At 52.1% G+C, this 18,205-nt stretch overlaps 2 protein-coding genes across 6 annotated transcripts in view; both read left to right on the top strand.

Annotated features, from left to right (window-relative positions):
* LOC106609378 (zinc finger B-box domain-containing protein 1) overlaps positions 1-12,100 on the top strand; it is a 73,989-nt gene extending 61,889 nt beyond the window's left edge. Inside the window, exons 12-14 of the mRNA XM_045724819.1 lie at positions 1,487-1,608; positions 1,752-1,804; positions 11,682-12,100. Coding sequence (XP_045580775.1) covers positions 1,487-1,608; positions 1,752-1,804; positions 11,682-12,024 — 518 coding nt within the window. The 3' untranslated portion in view covers positions 12,025-12,100. The remainder of the gene's footprint in view (positions 1-1,486; positions 1,609-1,751; positions 1,805-11,681) is intronic.
* A 250-nt stretch (positions 12,101-12,350) lies between these two features.
* Positions 12,351-18,205, top strand: part of LOC106609394 (uncharacterized) — a 47,632-nt gene continuing 41,777 nt past the window's right edge. For all 5 annotated transcript variants that reach the window (XR_006771239.1, XR_006771238.1, XR_006771237.1 and 2 more), the window contains exons 1-3: positions 12,351-12,591; positions 12,741-13,384; positions 15,686-15,915. Coding sequence is in view for 1 of the 5 variants with exons in the window: in XM_045724818.1 (XP_045580774.1) it covers positions 13,126-13,384; positions 15,686-15,915 (489 nt within the window). In the remaining 4 variants the exon portion in view is untranslated. The remainder of the gene's footprint in view (positions 12,592-12,740; positions 13,385-15,685; positions 15,916-18,205) is intronic.

The raw sequence follows: 18,205 nt of genomic DNA, 5'->3' as shown, positions 1-18,205 counted from the left end.
TCTAGTAAGGAGAGGAGAGGAGGGGTGTCTAGTAAGGAGAGGAGAGGAGAGGAGGGCTGTCTAGTAAGGAGAGGAGAGGAGGGGAGGGCTGTCTAGTAAGGAGAGGAGAGGAGAGGAGAGGAGGGCTGTCTAGTAAGGACAGGAGAGGAGAGGAGGGCTGTCTAGTAAGGACAGGAGAGGAGAGGAGGGCTGTCTAGTAAGGACAGGACAGGAGAGGAGAGGAGGGCTGTCTAGTAAGGACAGGAGAGGAGAGGAGGGCTGTCTAGTAAGGACAGGACAGGAGAGGAGAGGAGAGGAGAGCTGTCTAGTAAGGACAGGAGAGGAGAGGAGAGCTGTCTAGTAAGGACAGGAGAGGAGAGGAGAGGAGAGCTGTCTAGTAAGGACAGGAGAGGAGGGGTGTCTAGTAAGGACAGGAGAGGAGAGGAGGGCTGTCTAGTAAGGACAGGAGAGGAGGGCTGTCTAGTAAGGACAGGAGAGGAGAGGAGGGCTGTCTAGTAAGGACAGGACAGGAGAGGAGGGGTGTCTAGTAAGGACAGGAGAGGAGAGGAGGGCTGTCTAGTAAGGACAGGAGAGGAGAGGAGAGCTGTCTAGTAAGGACAGGAGAGGAGAGGAGGGCTGTCTAGTAAGGACAGGACAGGAGAGGAGGGGTGTCTAGTAAGGACAGGAGAGGAGAGGAGGGCTGTCTAGTAAGGACAGGAGAGGAGGGGAGGGCTGTCTAGTAAGGACAGGAGAGGAGAGGAGGGGTGTCTAGTAAGGACAGGACAGGAGAGGAGGGGTGTCTAGTAAGGAGAGGAGAGGAGGGGTGTCTAGTAAGGAGAGGAGAGGAGAGGAGGGCTGTCTAGTAAGGAGAGGAGAGGAGGGGAGGGCTGTCTAGTAAGGACAGGAGAGGAGAGGAGAGGAGAGCTGTCTAGTAAGGAGAGGAGAGGAGAGGAGGGCTGTCTAGTAAGGAGAGGAGAGGAGAGGAGGGCTGTCTAGTAAGGACAGGAGAGGAGAGGAGGGCTGTCTAGTAAGGACAGGACAGGAGAGGAGAGGAGGGCTGTCTAGTAAGGACAGGACAGGAGAGGAGAGCTGTCTAGTAAGGACAGGAGAGGAGAGGAGGGCTGTCTAGTAAGGACAGGAGAGGAGAGGAGAGGAGAGCTGTCTAGTAAGGACAGGAGAGGAGGGGAGGGCTGTCTAGTAAGGACAGGACAGGAGAGGAGAGGAGAGCTGTCTAGTAAGGACAGGACAGGAGAGGAGGGCTGTCTAGTAAGGACAGGAGAGGAGAGGAGAGCTGTCTAGTAAGGACAGGACAGGAGAGGACAGGAGGGGTGTCTAGTAAGGACAGGAGAGGACAGGAGGGCTGTCTAGTAAGGACAGGACAGGAGAGGAGGGCTGTCTCTCTCCCTATCCCCCCTCACTATCTATCTCTCTCCTTCTGCCCCTCTCTCGCTGTCCCTCTCCCCCCTCTCTCTCAGTAACAGTGTGTATGTTTGGTTGTTCTCTTTAGCTGAGGATGTGGAGTTGAGGCGGTACTGTGCCTCGCTGTTTGCTGTGTCATCCTGCGGGGGCAGCGCTGAGCCAGAATCCTCACCTGGATCGTGTCTGAGCATAGAGGTGTTAGATGAGGAGGTGAGTCTTCAGAGGCCTCTTAAACCACCCTCCAATATCTGCTGTTACTATGGAGACACACTCTCACACACACACACACACACACACACAGGCCTGTCTGTGAATAGGATTTACTTCTCTCTCTCTCTTTTCGTTCTTCACAGACAGTTAGAGACAGAGGGTTTGTCACTGAACAGAAGGCAGAAGACAACACAAAGTAAGACAAAGGTTTCCTCTGAAGCCACAGCAACATCACACACTTCATTATATCAACTTCACTTTGGAGAAGTGGACTGACTGCTTGATGTGATTATTACTACAAAGGAGAATATTATTGAGAAATGTTGCCTTTTAGAGGAGGGAGAGGGAACACTGTGGATAGAGGAGGGCTGGGTGTTGAGAGAGGGAACACTGTGGATAGAGGAGGGCTGGGTGTTGAGAGAGGGAACACTGTGGATAGAGCAGGGCTGGGTGTTTAGAGAGGGAACACTGTGGATAGAGGAGGGCTGGGTGTTGAAAGAGGGAACACTGTGGATAGAGCAGGGCTGGGTGTTTAGAGAGGGAACACTGTGGATAGAGGAGGGCTGGGTGTTTAGAGAGGGAACACTGTGGATAGAGGAGGGCTGGGTGTTGAGAGAGGGAACACTGTGGATAGAGGAGGGTTGGGTGTTGAGAGAGGGAACACTGTGGATAGAGGAGGGCTGGGTGTTGAGAGAGGGAACACTGTGGATAGAGGAGGGCTGGGTGTTTAGAGAGGGAACACTGTGGATAGAGGAGGGCTGGGTGTTTAGAGAGGGAACACTGGATAGAGCAGGGCTGGGTGTTTAGAGAGGGAACACTGTGGATAGAGGAGGGCTGGGTGTTTAGAGGGGGAACACTGTGGATAGAGGAGGGCTGGGTGTTTAGAGAGGGAACACTGGATAGAGGAGGGCTGGGTGTTTAGAGAGGGAACACTGTGGATAAAGCAGGGCTGGGTGTTTAGAGAGGGAACACTGGATAGAGGAGGGCTGGGTGTTTAGAGAGGGAACACTGTGGATAGAGGAGGGCTGGGTGTTTAGAGAGGGAACACTGTGGATAGAGCAGGGCTGGGTGTTTAGAGAGGGAACACTGTGGATAAAGCAGGGCTGGGTGTTTAGAGAGGGAACACTGTGGCTAAAGCAGGGCTGGGTGTTTAGAGAGGGAACACTGTGGATAGCGGAGGGCTGGGTGTTTAGAGAGGGAACACTGTGGATAGAGGAGGGCTGGGTGTTTAGAGAGGGAACACTGTGGATAGAGGAGGGCTGGGTGTTGAGAGAGGGAACACTGTGGATAGAGGAGGGCTGGGTGTTGAGAGAGGGAACACTGTGGATAGAGGAGGGCTGGGTGTTGAGAGAGGGAACACTGTGGATAGAGGAGGGCTGGGTGTTGAGAGAGGGAACACTGTGGATAGAGCAGGGCTGGGTGTTTAGAGAGGGAACACTGTGGATAGAGGAGGGCTGGGTGTTGAAAGAGGGAACACTGTGGATAGAGCAGGGCTGGGTGTTTAGAGAGGGAACACTGTGGATAGAGGAGGGCTGGGTGTTTAGAGAGGGAACACTGTGGATAGAGGAGGGCTGGGTGTTGAGAGAGGGAACACTGTGGATAGAGGAGGGTTGGGTGTTGAGAGAGGGAACACTGTGGATAGAGGAGGGCTGGGTGTTGAGAGAGGGAACACTGTGGATAGAGGAGGGCTGGGTGTTTAGAGAGGGAACACTGTGGATAGAGGAGGGCTGGGTGTTTAGAGAGGGAACACTGTGGATAGAGCAGGGCTGGGTGTTTAGAGAGGGAACACTGTGGATAGAGGAGGGCTGGGTGTTTAGAGAGGGAACACTGTGGATAGAGGAGGGCTGGGTGTTTAGAGAGGGAACACTGGATAGAGGAGGGCTGGGTGTTTAGAGAGGGAACACTGTGGATAAAGCAGGGCTGGGTGTTTAGAGAGGGAACACTGGATAGAGGAGGGCTGGGTGTTTAGAGAGGGAACACTGTGGATAGAGGAGGGCTGGGTGTTTAGAGAGGGAACACTGTGGATAGAGCAGGGCTGGGTGTTTAGAGAGGGAACACTGTGGATAAAGCAGGGCTGGGTGTTGAGAGAGGGAACACTGTGGCTAAAGCAGGGCTGGGTGTTTAGAGAGGGAACACTGTGGATAGCGGAGGGCTGGGTGTTTAGAGAGGGAACACTGTGGATAGAGGAGGGCTGGGTGTTTAGAGAGGGAACACTGTGGATAGAGGAGGGCTGGGTGTTGAGAGAGGTAACACTGTGGATAGAGGAGGGCTGGGTGTTTAGAGAGGGAACACTGTGGATAGAGGAGGGCTGGGTGTTGAGAGAGGGAACACTGTGGATAGAGGAGGGCTGGGTGTTGAGAGAGGGAACACTGTGGATAGAGGAGGGATGGGTGTTTAGAGAGGGAACACTGGATAGAGGAGGGCTGGGTGTAGAGAGGGGAACACTGTGGATAGAGCAGGGCTGGGTGTTTAGAGAGGGAACACTGTGGATAGAGGAGGGCTGGGTGTTTAGAGAGGGAACACTGTGGATAGAGGAGGGCTGGGTGTTTAGAGAGGGAACACTGTGGATAGAGGAGGGCTGGGTGTTGATAGAGGGAACACTGGATAGAGGAGGGCTGGGTGTTGAGAGAGGGAACACTGTGGATAGAGGAGGGCTGGGTGTTGAGAGAGGGAACACTGTGGATAGAGGAGGGCTGGGTGTTGAGAGAGGGAACACTGTGGATAAAGGAGGGCTGGGTGTTTAGAGAGGGAACACTGTGGATAGAGGAGGGCTGGGTGTTGAGAGAGGGAACACTGTGGATGGGCTGGGTGTTTAGAGAGGGAACACTGTGGATAGAGGAGGGCTGGGTGTAGAGAGTGGGAACACTGTGGATAGAGCAGGGCTGGGTGTTTAGAGAGGGAACACTGTGGATAGAGGAGGGCTGGGTGTTGAGAGAGGGAACACTGTGGATAGAGGAGGGCTGGGTGTTTAGAGAGGGAACACTGTGGATAGAGGAGGGCTGGGTGTTGATAGAGGGAACACTGGATAGAGGAGGGCTGGGTGTTGAGAGAGGGAACACTGTGGATAGAGGAGGGCTGGGTGTTGAGAGAGGGAACACTGTGGATAGAGGAGGGCTGGGTGTTGAGAGAGGGAACACTGTGGATAGAGGAGGGCTGGGTGTTGAGAGAGGGAACACTGGATAGAGGAGGGCTGGGTGTTTAGAGAGGGAACACTGTGGATAGAGGAGGGCTGGGTGTTGAGAGAGGGAACACTGTGGATGGGCTGGGTGTTTAGAGAGGGAACACTGGATAGAGGAGGGCTGGGTGTTGAGAGAGGGAACACTGTGGATAGAGGAGGGCTGGGTGTTGAGAGAGGGAACACTGTGGATAGAGCAGGGCTGGGTGTTGAGAGAGGGACCACTGTGGATAGAGGAGGGCTGGGTGTTGAGAGAGGGAACTGTGGATAGCGGAGGGCTGGGTGTTGAGAGAGGGACCACTGTGGATAGAGGATGGCTGGGTGTTTAGAGAGGGAACACTGTGGATAGAGCAGGGCTGGGTGTTGAGAGAGGGAACACTGTGGATAGAGGAGGGCTGGGTGTTGAGAGAGGGAACACTGTGGATAGAGGAGGGCTGGGTGTTTAGAGAGGGAACACTGTGGATAGAGGAGGGCTGGGTGTTGAGAGAGGGAACACTGTGGATAGAGGAGGGCTGGGTGTTGAGAGAGGGAACACTGTGGATAGAGGAGGGCTGGGTGTTGAGAGAGTGAACACTGTGGATAGAGGAGGGCTGGGTGTTGAGAGAGGGAACTCTGTGGATAGAGGAGGGCTGGGTGTTGAGAGAGGGAACACTGTGGATAGAGGAGGGCTGGGTGTTGAGAGAGGGAACACTGTGGATAGAGGAGGGCTGGTTGTTTAGAGAGGGAACACTGTGGATAGAGGAGGGCTGGGTGTTGAGAGATGGAACACTGTGGATAGAGGAGGGCTGGGTGTTTAGAGAGGGAACACTGTGGATAGAGGAGGGCTGGGTGTTGATAGAGGGAACACTGGATAGAGGAGGGCTGGGTGTTGAGAGAGGGAACACTGTGGATAGAGGAGGGCTGGGTGTTGAGAGAGGGAACACTGGATAGAGGAGGGCTGGGTGTTGAGAGAGGGACCACTGTGGATAGAAGAGGGCTGGGTGTTGAGAGAGGGAACTGTGGATAGCGGAGGGCTGGGTGTTGAGAGAGGGACCACTGTGGATAGAGGATGGCTGGGTGTTTAGAGAGGGAACACTCTGGATAGAGCAGGGCTGGGTGTTGAGAGAGGGAACACTGTGGATAGAGGAGGGCTGGGTGTTGAGAGAGGGAACACTGTGGATAGAGGAGGGCTGGGTGTTGAGAGAGGGAACACTGTGGATAGAGGAGGGCTGGGTGTTGAGAGAGGGAACACTGTGGATAGAGGAGGGCTGGGTGTTGAGAGAGGGAACACTGTGGATAGAGGAGGGCTGGGTGTTGAGAGAGGGAACACTGTGGATAGAGGAGGGCTGGGTGTTGAGAGAGGGAACTCTGTGGATAGAGGAGGGCTGGGTGTTGAGAGAGGGAACACTGTGGATAGAGGAGGGCTGGGTGTTGAGAGAGGGAACACTGTGGATAGAGGAGGGCTGGTTGTTTAGAGAGGGAACACTGTGGATAGAGGAGGGCTGGGTGTTGAGAGATGGAACACTGTGGATAGAGGAGGGCTGGGTGTTTAGAGAGGGAACACTGTGGATAGAGGAGGGCTGGGTGTTGATAGAGGGAACACTGGATAGAGGAGGGCTGGGTGTTGAGAGAGGGAACACTGTGGATAGAGGAGGGCTGGGTGTTGAGAGAGGGAACACTGTGCATAGAGGAGGGCTGGGTGTTGAGAGAGGGAACACTGTGGATAGAGGAGGGCTGGGTGTTGAGAGAGGGAACACTGTGGATAGAGGAGGGCTGGGTGTTGAGAGAGGGAACACTGTGGATAGAGGAGGGCTGGGTGTTGCGAGAGGGAACACTGTGGATAGAGGAGGGCTGGGTGTTGAGAGAGGGAACACTGTGGATAGAGGAGGGCTGGGTGTTGAGAGAGGGAACACTGTGGATAGAGGAGGGCTGGGTGTTGAGAGAGGGAACTCTGTGGATAGAGGAGGGCTGGGTGTTGAGAGAGGGAACACTGTGGATAGAGGAGGGCTGGGTGTTGAGAGAGGGAACACTGTGGATAGAGGAGGGCTGGGTGTTTAGAGAGGGAACACTGTGGATAGAGGAGGGCTGGGTGTTGAGAGAGGGAACACTGGATAGAGGAGGGCTGGGTGTTTAGAGAGGGAACACTGTGGATAGAGGAGGGCTGGGTGTTGAGAGAGGGAACACTGTGGATGGGCTGGGTGTTTAGAGAGGGAACACTGTGGATAGAGGAGGGCTGGGTGTTGAGAGAGGGAACACTGTGGATAGAGGAGGGCTGGGTGTTTAGAGAGGGAACACTGTGGATAGAGGAGGGCTGGGTGTTGAGAGATGGAACACTGTGGATAGAGGAGGGCTGGGTGTTGAGAGAGGGAACACTGTGGATAGAGGAGGGCTGGGTGTTGAGAGAGGGAACACAGTGGATAGAGGAGGGCTGGGTGTTGAGAGAGGGAACACTGTGGATAGAGGAGGGCTGGGTGTTGAGAGAGGGAACTCTGTGGATAGAGGAGGGCTGGGTGTTGAGAGAGGGAACACTGTGGATAGAGGAGGGCTGGGTGTTGAGAGAGGGAACACTGTGGATAGAGGAGGGCTGGGTGTTTAGAGAGGGAACACTGTGGATAGAGGAGGGCTGGGTGTTGAGAGAGGGAACACTGGATAGAGGAGGGCTGGGTGTTTAGAGAGGGAACACTGTGGATAGAGGAGGGCTGGGTGTTGAGAGAGGGAACACTGTGGATGGGCTGGGTGTTTAGAGAGGGAACACTGTGGATAGAGGAGGGCTGGGTGTTGAGAGAGGGAACACTGTGGATAGAGGAGGGCTGGGTGTTTAGAGAGGGAACACTGTGGATAGAGGAGGGCTGGGTGTTGAGAGATGGAACACTGTGGATAGAGGAGGGCTGGGTGTTGCGAGAGGGAACACTGTGGATAGAGGAGGGCTGGGTGTTGAGAGAGGGAACACTGTGGATAGAGGAGGGCTGGGTGTTGAGAGAGGGAACACTGTGGATAGAGGAGGGCTGGGTGTTGAGAGAGGGAACACTGTGGATAGAGGAGGGCTGGGTGTTGAGAGAGGGAACACTGTGGATAGAGGAGGGCTGGGTGTTGCGAGAGGGAACACTGTGGATAGAGGAGGGCTGGGTGTTGAGAGAGGGAACACTGTGGATAGAGGAGGGCTGGGTGTTGAGAGAGGGAACACTGTGGATAGAGGAGGGCTGGGTGTTGAGAGAGGGAACTCTGTGGATAGAGGAGGGCTGGGTGTTGAGAGAGGGAACACTGTGGATAGAGGAGGGCTGGGTGTTGAGAGAGGGAACACTGTGGATAGAGGAGGGCTGGGTGTTTAGAGAGGGAACACTGTGGATAGAGGAGGGCTGGGTGTTGAGAGAGGGAACACTGGATAGAGGAGGGCTGGGTGTTTAGAGAGGGAACACTGTGGATAGAGGAGGGCTGGGTGTTGAGAGAGGGAACACTGTGGATGGGCTGGGTGTTTAGAGAGGGAACACTGTGGATAGAGGAGGGCTGGGTGTTGAGAGAGGGAACACTGTGGATAGAGGAGGGCTGGGTGTTTAGAGAGGGAACACTGTGGATAGAGGAGGGCTGGGTGTTGAGAGATGGAACACTGTGGATAGAGGAGGGCTGGGTGTTGCGAGAGGGAACACTGTGGATAGAGGAGGGCTGGGTGTTGAGAGAGGGAACACTGTGGATAGAGGAGGGCTGGGTGTTGAGAGAGGGAACACTGTGGATAGAGGAGGGCTGGGTGTTGAGAGAGGGAACTCTGTGGATAGAGGAGGGCTGGGTGTTGAGAGAGGGAACACTGTGGATAGAGGAGGGCTGGGTGTTGAGAGAGGGAACACTGTGGATAGAGGAGGGCTGGTTGTTTAGAGAGGGAACACTGTGGATAGAGGAGGGCTGGGTGTTGAGAGATGGAACACTGTGGATAGAGGAGGGCTGGGTGTTTAGAGAGGGAACACTGTGGATAGAGGAGGGCTGGGTGTTGATAGAGGGAACACTGGATAGAGGACGGCTGGGTGTTGAGAGAGGGAACACTGTGGATAGAGGAGGGCTGGGTGTTGAGAGAGGGAAGACTGTGGATAGAGGAGGGCTGGGTGTTGAGAGAGGGAACACTGTGGATAGAGGAGGGCTGGGTGTTGAGAGAGGGAACACTGTGGATAGAGCAGGGCTGGGTGTTGAGAGAGGGACCACTGTGGATAGAGGAGGGCTGGGTGTTGAGAGAGGGAACTGTGGATAGCGGAGGGCTGGGTGTTGAGAGAGGGACCACTGTGGATAGAGGATGGCTGGGTGTTTAGAGAGGGAACACTCTGGATAGAGCAGGGCTGGGTGTTGAGAGAGGGAACACTGTGGATAGAGGAGGGCTGGGTGTTGAGAGAGGGAACACTGTGGATAGAGGAGGGCTGGGTGTTGAGAGAGGGAACACTGTGGATAGAGGAGGGCTGGGTGTTGCGAGAGGGAACACTGTGGATAGAGGAGGGCTGGGTGTTGAGAGAGGGAACACTGTGGATAGAGGAGGGCTGGGTGTTGAGAGAGGGAACACTGTGGATAGAGGAGGGCTGGGTGTTGAGAGAGGGAACTCTGTGGATAGAGGAGGGCTGGGTGTTGAGAGAGGGAACACTGGATAGAGGAGGGCTGGGTGTTGAGAGAGGGAACACTGTGGATAGAGGAGGGCTGGGTGTTTAGAGAGGGAACACTGTGGATAGAGGAGGGCTGGGTGTTGAGAGAGGGAACACTGGATAGAGGAGGGCTGGGTGTTTAGAGAGGGAACACTGTGGATAGAGGAGGGCTGGGTGTTGAGAGAGGGAACACTGTGGATGGGCTGGGTGTTTAGAGAGGGAACACTGTGGATAGAGGAGGGCTGGGTGTTGAGAGAGGGACCACTGTGGATAGAGGAGGGCTGGGTGTTTAGAGAGGGAACACTGTGGATAGAGGAGGGCTGGGTGTTGAGAGATGGAACACTGTGGATAGAGGAGGGCTGGGTGTTGCGAGAGGGAACACTGTGGATAGAGGAGGGCTGGGTGTTGAGAGAGGGAACACTGTGGATAGAGGAGGGCTGGGTGTTGAGAGAGGGAACACTGTGGATAGAGGAGGGCTGGGTGTTGAGAGAGGGAACTCTGTGGATAGAGGAGGGCTGGGTGTTGAGAGAGGGAACACTGTGGATAGAGGAGGGCTGGGTGTTGAGAGAGGGAACACTGTGGATAGAGGAGGGCTGGTTGTTTAGAGAGGGAACACTGTGGATAGAGGAGGGCTGGGTGTTGAGAGATGGAACACTGTGGATAGAGGAGGGCTGGGTGTTTAGAGAGGGAACACTGTGGATAGAGGAGGGCTGGGTGTTGATAGAGGGAACACTGGATAGAGGACGGCTGGGTGTTGAGAGAGGGAACACTGTGGATAGAGGAGGGCTGGGTGTTGAGAGAGGGAACACTGTGGATAGAGGAGGGCTGGGTGTTGAGAGAGGGAACACTGTGGATAGAGGAGGGCTGGGTGTTGAGAGAGGGAACACTGTGGATAGAGCAGGGCTGGGTGTTGAGAGAGGGACCACTGTGGATAGAGGAGGGCTGGGTGTTGAGAGAGGGAACCTGTGGATAGCGGAGGGCTGGGTGTTGAGAGAGGGACCACTGTGGATAGAGGATGGCTGGGTGTTTAGAGAGGGAACACTCTGGATAGAGCAGGGCTGGGTGTTGAGAGAGGGAACACTGTGGATAGAGGAGGGCTGGGTGTTGAGAGAGGGAACACTGTGGATAGAGGAGGGCTGGGTGTTGAGAGAGGGAACACTGTGGATAGAGGAGGGCTGGGTGTTGCGAGAGGGAACACTGTGGATAGAGGAGGGCTGGGTGTTGAGAGAGGGAACACTGTGGATAGAGGAGGGCTGGGTGTTGAGAGAGGGAACACTGTGGATAGAGGAGGGCTGGGTGTTGAGAGAGGGAACTCTGTGGATAGAGGAGGGCTGGGTGTTGAGAGAGGGAACACTGTGGATAGAGGAGGGCTGGGTGTTGAGAGAGGGAACACTGTGGATAGAGGAGGGCTGGTTGTTTAGAGAGGGAACACTGTGGATAGAGGAGGGCTGGGTGTTGAGAGATGGAACACTGTGGATAGAGGAGGGCTGGGTGTTTAGAGAGGGAACACTGTGGATAGAGGAGGGCTGGGTGTTGATAGAGGGAACACTGTGATAGATGAGGGCTGGGTGTTGAGAGAGGGAACACTGTGGATAGAGGAGGGCTGGGTGTTGAGAGAGGGAACACTGTGGATAGAGGAGGGCTGGGTGTTGAGAGAGGGAACACTGTGGATAGAGGAGGGCTGGGTGTTGCGAGAGGGAACACTGTGGATAGAGGAGGGCTGGGTGTTGAGAGAGGGAACACTGGATAGAGGAGGGCTGGGTGTTGAGAGAGGGAACACTGTGGATAGAGGAGGGCTGGGTGTTGCGAGAGGGAACACTGTGATAGAGGAGGGCTGGGTGTTGAGAGAGGGAACACTGTGGATAGAGGAGGGCTGGGTGTTGAGAGAGTGAACACTGTGGATAGAGGAGGGCTGGGTGTTGAGAGAGGGAACACTGTGGATAGAGCAGGGCTGGGTGTTGAGAGAGGGAACACTGTGGATAGAGCAGGGCTGGGTGTTGAGAGCAGAGGTCCATGACTGTTGAATTGATTTATGGATGGTTGAATCTCTCTCTCTCCATCTATCTAATCTATCTATCTATCTATCTATCTATCTATCTATCTATCTATCTATCTATCTATCTATCTATCTATCTATCTATCTATCTATCTATCTATCTATCTATCTATCTATCTATCTATCTATCTATCTATCTATCTATCTATCTATCTATCTATCTATCTATCTATCTATCTATCTATCTATCTATCTATCTATCTATCTATCTATCTATCTATCTATCTATCTATCTATCTATCTATCACAGGCAAGAGGAAGTCAATGTAATTGGAGGTCCTAACCTGTCCCACAATGCATTGTCCCAGGGAGCCATGTTGTCTGAGTCTCCAGTGACCTGGTCTTCTCGCCCTCCGTTGGTCTCTAAAGTGGGCACCACTCAGATACCACAACCTGACCACACTAGTGTACGGTCACCAAGGTTCACCACTGGGTCACCACAGCCCAGAGGACCAAAGACCCCTGGGTCGTCAACCAAGACACCAGCCAAGTCCACACGAACTGACCGCTCGTACAACCTCCATCAGTCAACTGTAGACCCCTCACCCCCAGCCCTTCTCCCTCTACACCCAACCCAGACCTCTTATCTGTAGACCCCTCATCCCCCAGCCCTTCTCCCTCTACACCCAACCCAGACCTCTTATCTGTAGACCCCTCACCCCCCAGCCCTTCTCCACACCCAACCCAGACCTCTTATCTGTAGACCCCTCACCCCCAGCCCTTCTCCCTCTACACCCAACCCAGACCTCTTATCTGCAGACCCCTCATCCCCCAGCCCTTCTCCCTCTACACCCAACCCAGACCTCTTATCTGTAGACCCCTCACCCCCCAGCCCTTCTCCCTCTACACCCAACCCAGACCTCTTATCTGTAGACCCCTCACCCCCAGCCCTTCTCCCTCTACACCCAACCCAGACCTCTTATCTGTAGACCCCTCACCCCCAGCCCTTCTCCCTCTACACCCAACCCAGACCTCTTATCTGCAGGGCCCCCATCCTCTCTGTCTCCTGCTCCACCCAACCCAGACCTCTTATCTGCAGGGCCCCCATCCTCTCTGTCTCCCGCTCCACCCACTCTGCACTCCCTCAGGTCCACATTCACTCTCTCACCTTCCAGCCCCACAGAGCCGGAGTCACCTCTGTTACCTCCCCGGGCCTCCAGGTTTATTCACCCCCCCTCACCTCCCAAACACCTGCCTGACAGGTTGTCACCTCTGTTACCTCCCCGGGCCTCCAGGTTTATTCACCCCCCTCACCTCCCAAACACCTGCCTGACAGGTTGTCACCTCTGTTACCTCCCCAGGCCTCCAGGTTTATTCACCCCCCCTCACCTCCCAAACACCTGCCTGACAGGTTGTCACCTCTGTTACCTCCCCAGGCCTCCAGGTTTATTCACCCCCCCTCACCTCCCAAACACCTGCCTGACAGGTTGTCACCTCTGTTACCTCCCCGGGCCTCCAGGTTTATTCACCCCCCCTCACCTCCCAAACACCTGCCTGACAGGTTGTCACCTCTGTCACCTCTCTCCCTGAGATCTCAGTCATCGCCATCACCATCAGAACCCTTATCGTCCACCTTGCCATACTCTCAGTCACCTAGGAAACAATTATCCAGCAGGTCACCCAGGAACCCTCTCTCTACCGTGTCACCAGGAAGCCCTGTGTCCTACAGGTCACCTCCAAAACCGTTATCCACCATGTCGCCATCAACACCATCACCTCCAGATGCTCTGTCCTCTAGGAACATGTCGATTCCATCACAAGACGAACCCCTATCCACCCAGTCAGCCATGTCACCCCACCCCTCTCCTTCTCCTTCCCTGATGAGTGATCCACCACCACACTCCTCTGATACCCTGACAAACTACAGCTCCCAGCAGACACCACGGGTGCTCTCAGGGTCAGGGATCAGAAAGTCACACAGTCCAGCCCTCTTTCCCAGGATGCCTGCAACAGGTAAGTGTGTGTGTGTGTGTGTGTGTGTGTGTGTGTCTGAGTCAGATCAGCAGTATATTTGTAGACCTTGCTGTATGTCATCTTGTTTTCAATATTAGTCTAGATGACAGTTTGTCTGTTCCATATGTTGTTTCTGTCTGTGGCAGTAATGGCTGTTGTTCTCCTGTGCTGTCAGAGCCCATTTAGCTTCAGCCATAAAAAGTCTTCTTTATTTTTTTATATCGATTAAGGTTTTAAGTAAATAGCTGACATAGTAATATAACAGGCAGGATGGTAATTACACCATGAGGAATGGCCTCTAGGACACACAGCCATGACTAATGTATTAGGCCCTGATGGGGCAGAAACAGAGCGACTTGTCCCAATTCACCAGAGCACTACCTCTCTACCAACCAGCTACTGTACAGAGAAATACTGTGGATTATACCTGTCCCAATTCACCAGAACCCTACCTCTCTACCAACCAGCTACTGTACAGACAAATACTGTGGATTATACCTGTCCCAATTCACCAGAGCACTACCTCTCTACCAACCAGCTACTGTACAGACAAATACTGTGGATGATACCTGTCCCAATTCACCAGAGCACTACCTCTCTACCAACCAGCTACTGTACAGACAAATACTGTGTAGTATACCTGTCCCAATTCACCAGAGCACTACCTCTCTACCAACCAGCTACTGTACAGACAAATACTGTGTAGTACACCTGTCCCAATTCACCAGAGCCCTACCTCTCTACCAACCAGCTACTGTACAGACAAATACTGTGGATGATACCTGTCCCAATTCACCAGAGCACTACGTTTGACATTATTTCTTAATTTGCTCCAGATATCAACATGTTCTGTTTTATTGGATGCATTCATAACAGCCCCAGGCCACTGTGTACGTACCTCAGGAGGGGAGTTTTTAGAGAGGGTACACTGCATACTTACCACAGGAGGGGAGTTTTTAGAGAGGGTACACTGCATACGTACTTCAGGAAGGGAGTTTTTAGAGAGGGACACTGCATACTTACCTCAGGAAGGGAGTTTTTAGAGAGGGTACACTGCATACTTACCTCAGGAAGGGAGTTTTTAGAGAGGGTACACTGCATACTTACCTCAGGAGGGGAGTTTTTAGAGAGGGTACACTGCATACTTACCTCAGGAAGGGAGTTTTTAGAGAGGGTACACTGCATACGTACCTCAGGAAGGGAGTTTTTAGAGAGGGTACACTGCATACTTACCTCAGGAGGGGAGTGTTTAGAGAGGGTACACTGCATACGTACCTCAAGAAGGGAGTTTTTAGAGAGGGTATACTGCATACTTACCTCAGGAGGGGAGTTTTTAGAGAGGGTACACTGCATACTTACCTCAGGAAGGGAGTTTTTAGAGAGGGTATACTGCATACTTACCTCAGGAGTGGAGTTTTTTAGAGAGGGTACACTGCATACTTACCTCAGGAGGGGAGTTTTTAGAGAGGGTACACTGCATACTTACCTCAGGAAGGGAGTTTTTAGAGAGGGTACGCTGCATACTTACCTCAGGAGGGGAGTTTTTAGAGAGGGTACACTGCATACTTACCTTAGGAGGGGAGTTTTTAGAGAGGGTACACTGCATACTTACCTCAGGAAGGGAGTTTTTAGAGAGGGTACACTGCATACTTACCTCAGGAGGGGAGTTTTTAGAGAGAGTACACTGCATACTTACCCCAGGAGGGGAGTTTTTAGAGAGGGTACACTGCATACTTACCTCAGGAGGGGAGTTTTTAGAGAGGGTACACTGCATACTTACCTCAGGAGGGGAGTTTTTAGAGAGGGTACACTGCATACGTACCTCAGGAAGGGAGTTTTTAGAGAGGGTATACTGCATACTTACCTCAGGAGGGGAGTGTTTAGAGAGGGTACACTGCATACGTACCTCAAGAAGGGAGTTTTTAGAGAGGGTACACTGCATACTTACCTCAGGAGGGGAGTTTTTAGAGAGGGTACACTGCATACTTACCTCAGGAGGGGAGTGTTTAGAGAGGGTACACTGCATACTTACCTCAGGAGGGGAGTTTTTAGAGAGGGTACACTGCATACTTACCTCAGGAGGGGAGTTTTTAGAGAGGGTACACTGCATACTTACCTCAGGAGGGGAGTGTTTAGAGAGGGTACACTGCATACTTACCTCAGGAGGGGAGTTTTTAGAGAGGGTACACTGCATACTTATCTCAGGAGGGGAGTGTTTAGAGAGGGTACACTGCATACTTACCTTTTATGATTCTTTTCCCCATACAGATTGTTTATGTTTATGTTCATTTCCCTGTACAGATTTTGACATGGAGTCATCCAGTGACAGCCTGGGACTGACGCCCAGCGAAGAAGACTCCTCAGACGAGGAGATGAAGATGGATGGATGTTTAGAGGAGTGGAGCGGTAGAGCAGAGCACAGATGCTCTGCCTTCCTCTCCTCCACCCTTCTCCCAGAGGGTTCCCCTGTCTTCCTAACAGCCCTGGACCCAGAACCAGAGACAGGAGAGCTGGTCCCAGAACCATCCATGGTGAGTTAGATTCTATAGAGGGAGAGATGGATACATTCTGACACTAGTGCACACATTCAGTCTAGAGACATTGAGTCTAGAGACATTGAGACTAGAGACATTGAGACTAGAGACATTGAGACTAGTGGACACATTGAGACTAGAGACATTGAGACTAGAGACATTGAGACTAGAGACATTGAGACTAGTGGACACATTGAGACTAGAGACATTGAGACTAGAGACATTGAGACTAGTGGACACATTGAGACTAGTGGACACATTGAGACTAGAGACATTGAGACTAGAGACATTGAGACTAGAGACATTGAGACTAGAGGACACATTGAGACTAGAGGACACATTGAGACTAGAGACATTGAGACTAGAGACATTGAGACTAGAGATGTTAGAGACATTGAGACTAGAGACATTGAGACTAGAGACATTGAGACTAGAGACATTGAGACTAGAGACATTGAGACTAGAGACATTGAGACTAGAGATGTTAGAGACATTCAGTCTAGAGACATTCAGTCTAGAGACATTGAGACTAGAGACATTGAGACTAGAGACATTGAGACTAGAGGACACATTGAGACTAGAGACATTGAGACTAGAGACAGTATACTTTTATTTACAAAGCCATTTTGGGTTTACTGCCTTTTTTATTTGGGCATTTTTATTGTTCAGAAATGTGGTGGGTACTCTCTTCGTTCGCTGGACTTTATCCTGCTAACTGTTCCAATGTCCAAACTGAATTTGGTAAAAGGGCTTTTATGTACTCTGCACCACCGGCTTGGAACGTCTTACAAAATACTTTTAAACTGGAAGAACTTGTCCCGATTGGTATTTTTCTATCACTGATGAATGATATTGAGTCTGATTCCCTGACCTGTCAATGTTTTTAATTTGCTGTTTTTGATTTTGTTATACTCTTGTGAATTCTGGTTTTTACTAGATTACTTGTAGTTTTTCATGTTTTTGTAATGACTTGGCGCTGCCTATCTTGGCCAGGACGCTCTTGTAAAAGAGATTTTAAATCTCAATGAGCCCTTCCTGGTTAAATAAAGGTTAAATAAATAAAATAAATACATTTAAGACTAGTGGACACATTGAGACTAGTGGACACATTGAGACTAGTGGACACATTGAGACTAGAGACATTGAGACTAGAGGACACATTGAGACTAGAGACATTGAGACTAGTGGACACATTGAGACTAGAGACATTGAGACTAGTGGACACATTGAGACTAGTGGACACATTGAGACTAGTGGACACATTGAGACTAGTGGACACATTGAGACTAGACATTAACTAGAGGACACATTGAGACTAGAGACATTGAGACTAGTGGACACATTGAGACTAGTGGACACATTGAGACTAGAGACATTGAGACTAGTGGACACATTGAGACTAGAGACATTGAGACTAGTGGACACATTGAGACTAGAGACATTGAGACTAGTGGACACATTGAGACTAGAGACATTGAGACTAGAGACATTGGGACTAGTGGACACATTGAGACTAGAGACATTGGGACTAGTGGACACATTGAGACTAGTGGACACATTGAGACTAGTGGACACATTGAGACTAGAGACATTGAGACTAGAGACATTGAGACTAGAGACATTGAGACTAGTGGACACATTGAGACTAGAGATATTGAGACTAGTGGACACATTCAGTCCAGAGACATTGAGACCAGTGGACACTTTCAGTCCAGAGACATTGAGACTCGAGACATTGAGACTAGTGGACACTTTCAGTCTAGAGACATTGAGACAACCCTGCCTGACTCCACAATAGACTTGCTGCCCATTATGACTACTGGCCTGATCAATTAGATGACTTTCATATCAACATAATTACATTCCTTCAATCAACCCTGGGCTGAGCCACATCACTGCTACACCAAAGAGTTGTTAGATCCTCATCCTGGTCAGAAACGGAGGGAGAAGAGAGGGAGAAGAGAGGGAGAAGAGAGGGAGAAGAGAGGGAGAAGAGAGAGAGAGAGAGAGAGAGAGAGGAGGAGGGAGGGAGAAGAGAGAGAGAGAGGGAGAGAGAGAGAGAGGGATGGAGGGAGGGAGAAGAGAGAGAGAGAGAGAGAGGGATGGAGGGAGGGAGGAGGGAGAAGAGAGAGAGGGATGGAGGGAGGGAGGGAGAAAAGAGAGAGAGAAAGAGGGGGAGGGAGGGAGGGAGAAGAGAAAGAGAGGGGGAGAGAGGGAGGGAGGGAGAAGAGAGAGAGAGAAGAGAAAGAGGGAGGGAGAAGAGAGAGAGAGAGAGAGAGAGATGGAG

Source organism: Salmo salar, chromosome ssa09 (genome assembly GCF_905237065.1).
Source record: "Salmo salar chromosome ssa09, Ssal_v3.1, whole genome shotgun sequence".
Classification (NCBI taxonomy): Eukaryota; Metazoa; Chordata; class Actinopteri; order Salmoniformes; family Salmonidae; genus Salmo; species Salmo salar.
The sequence above is the reverse complement of the archived record's forward strand: the minus strand, read 5'-3'. Positions and strand labels throughout refer to the sequence as shown.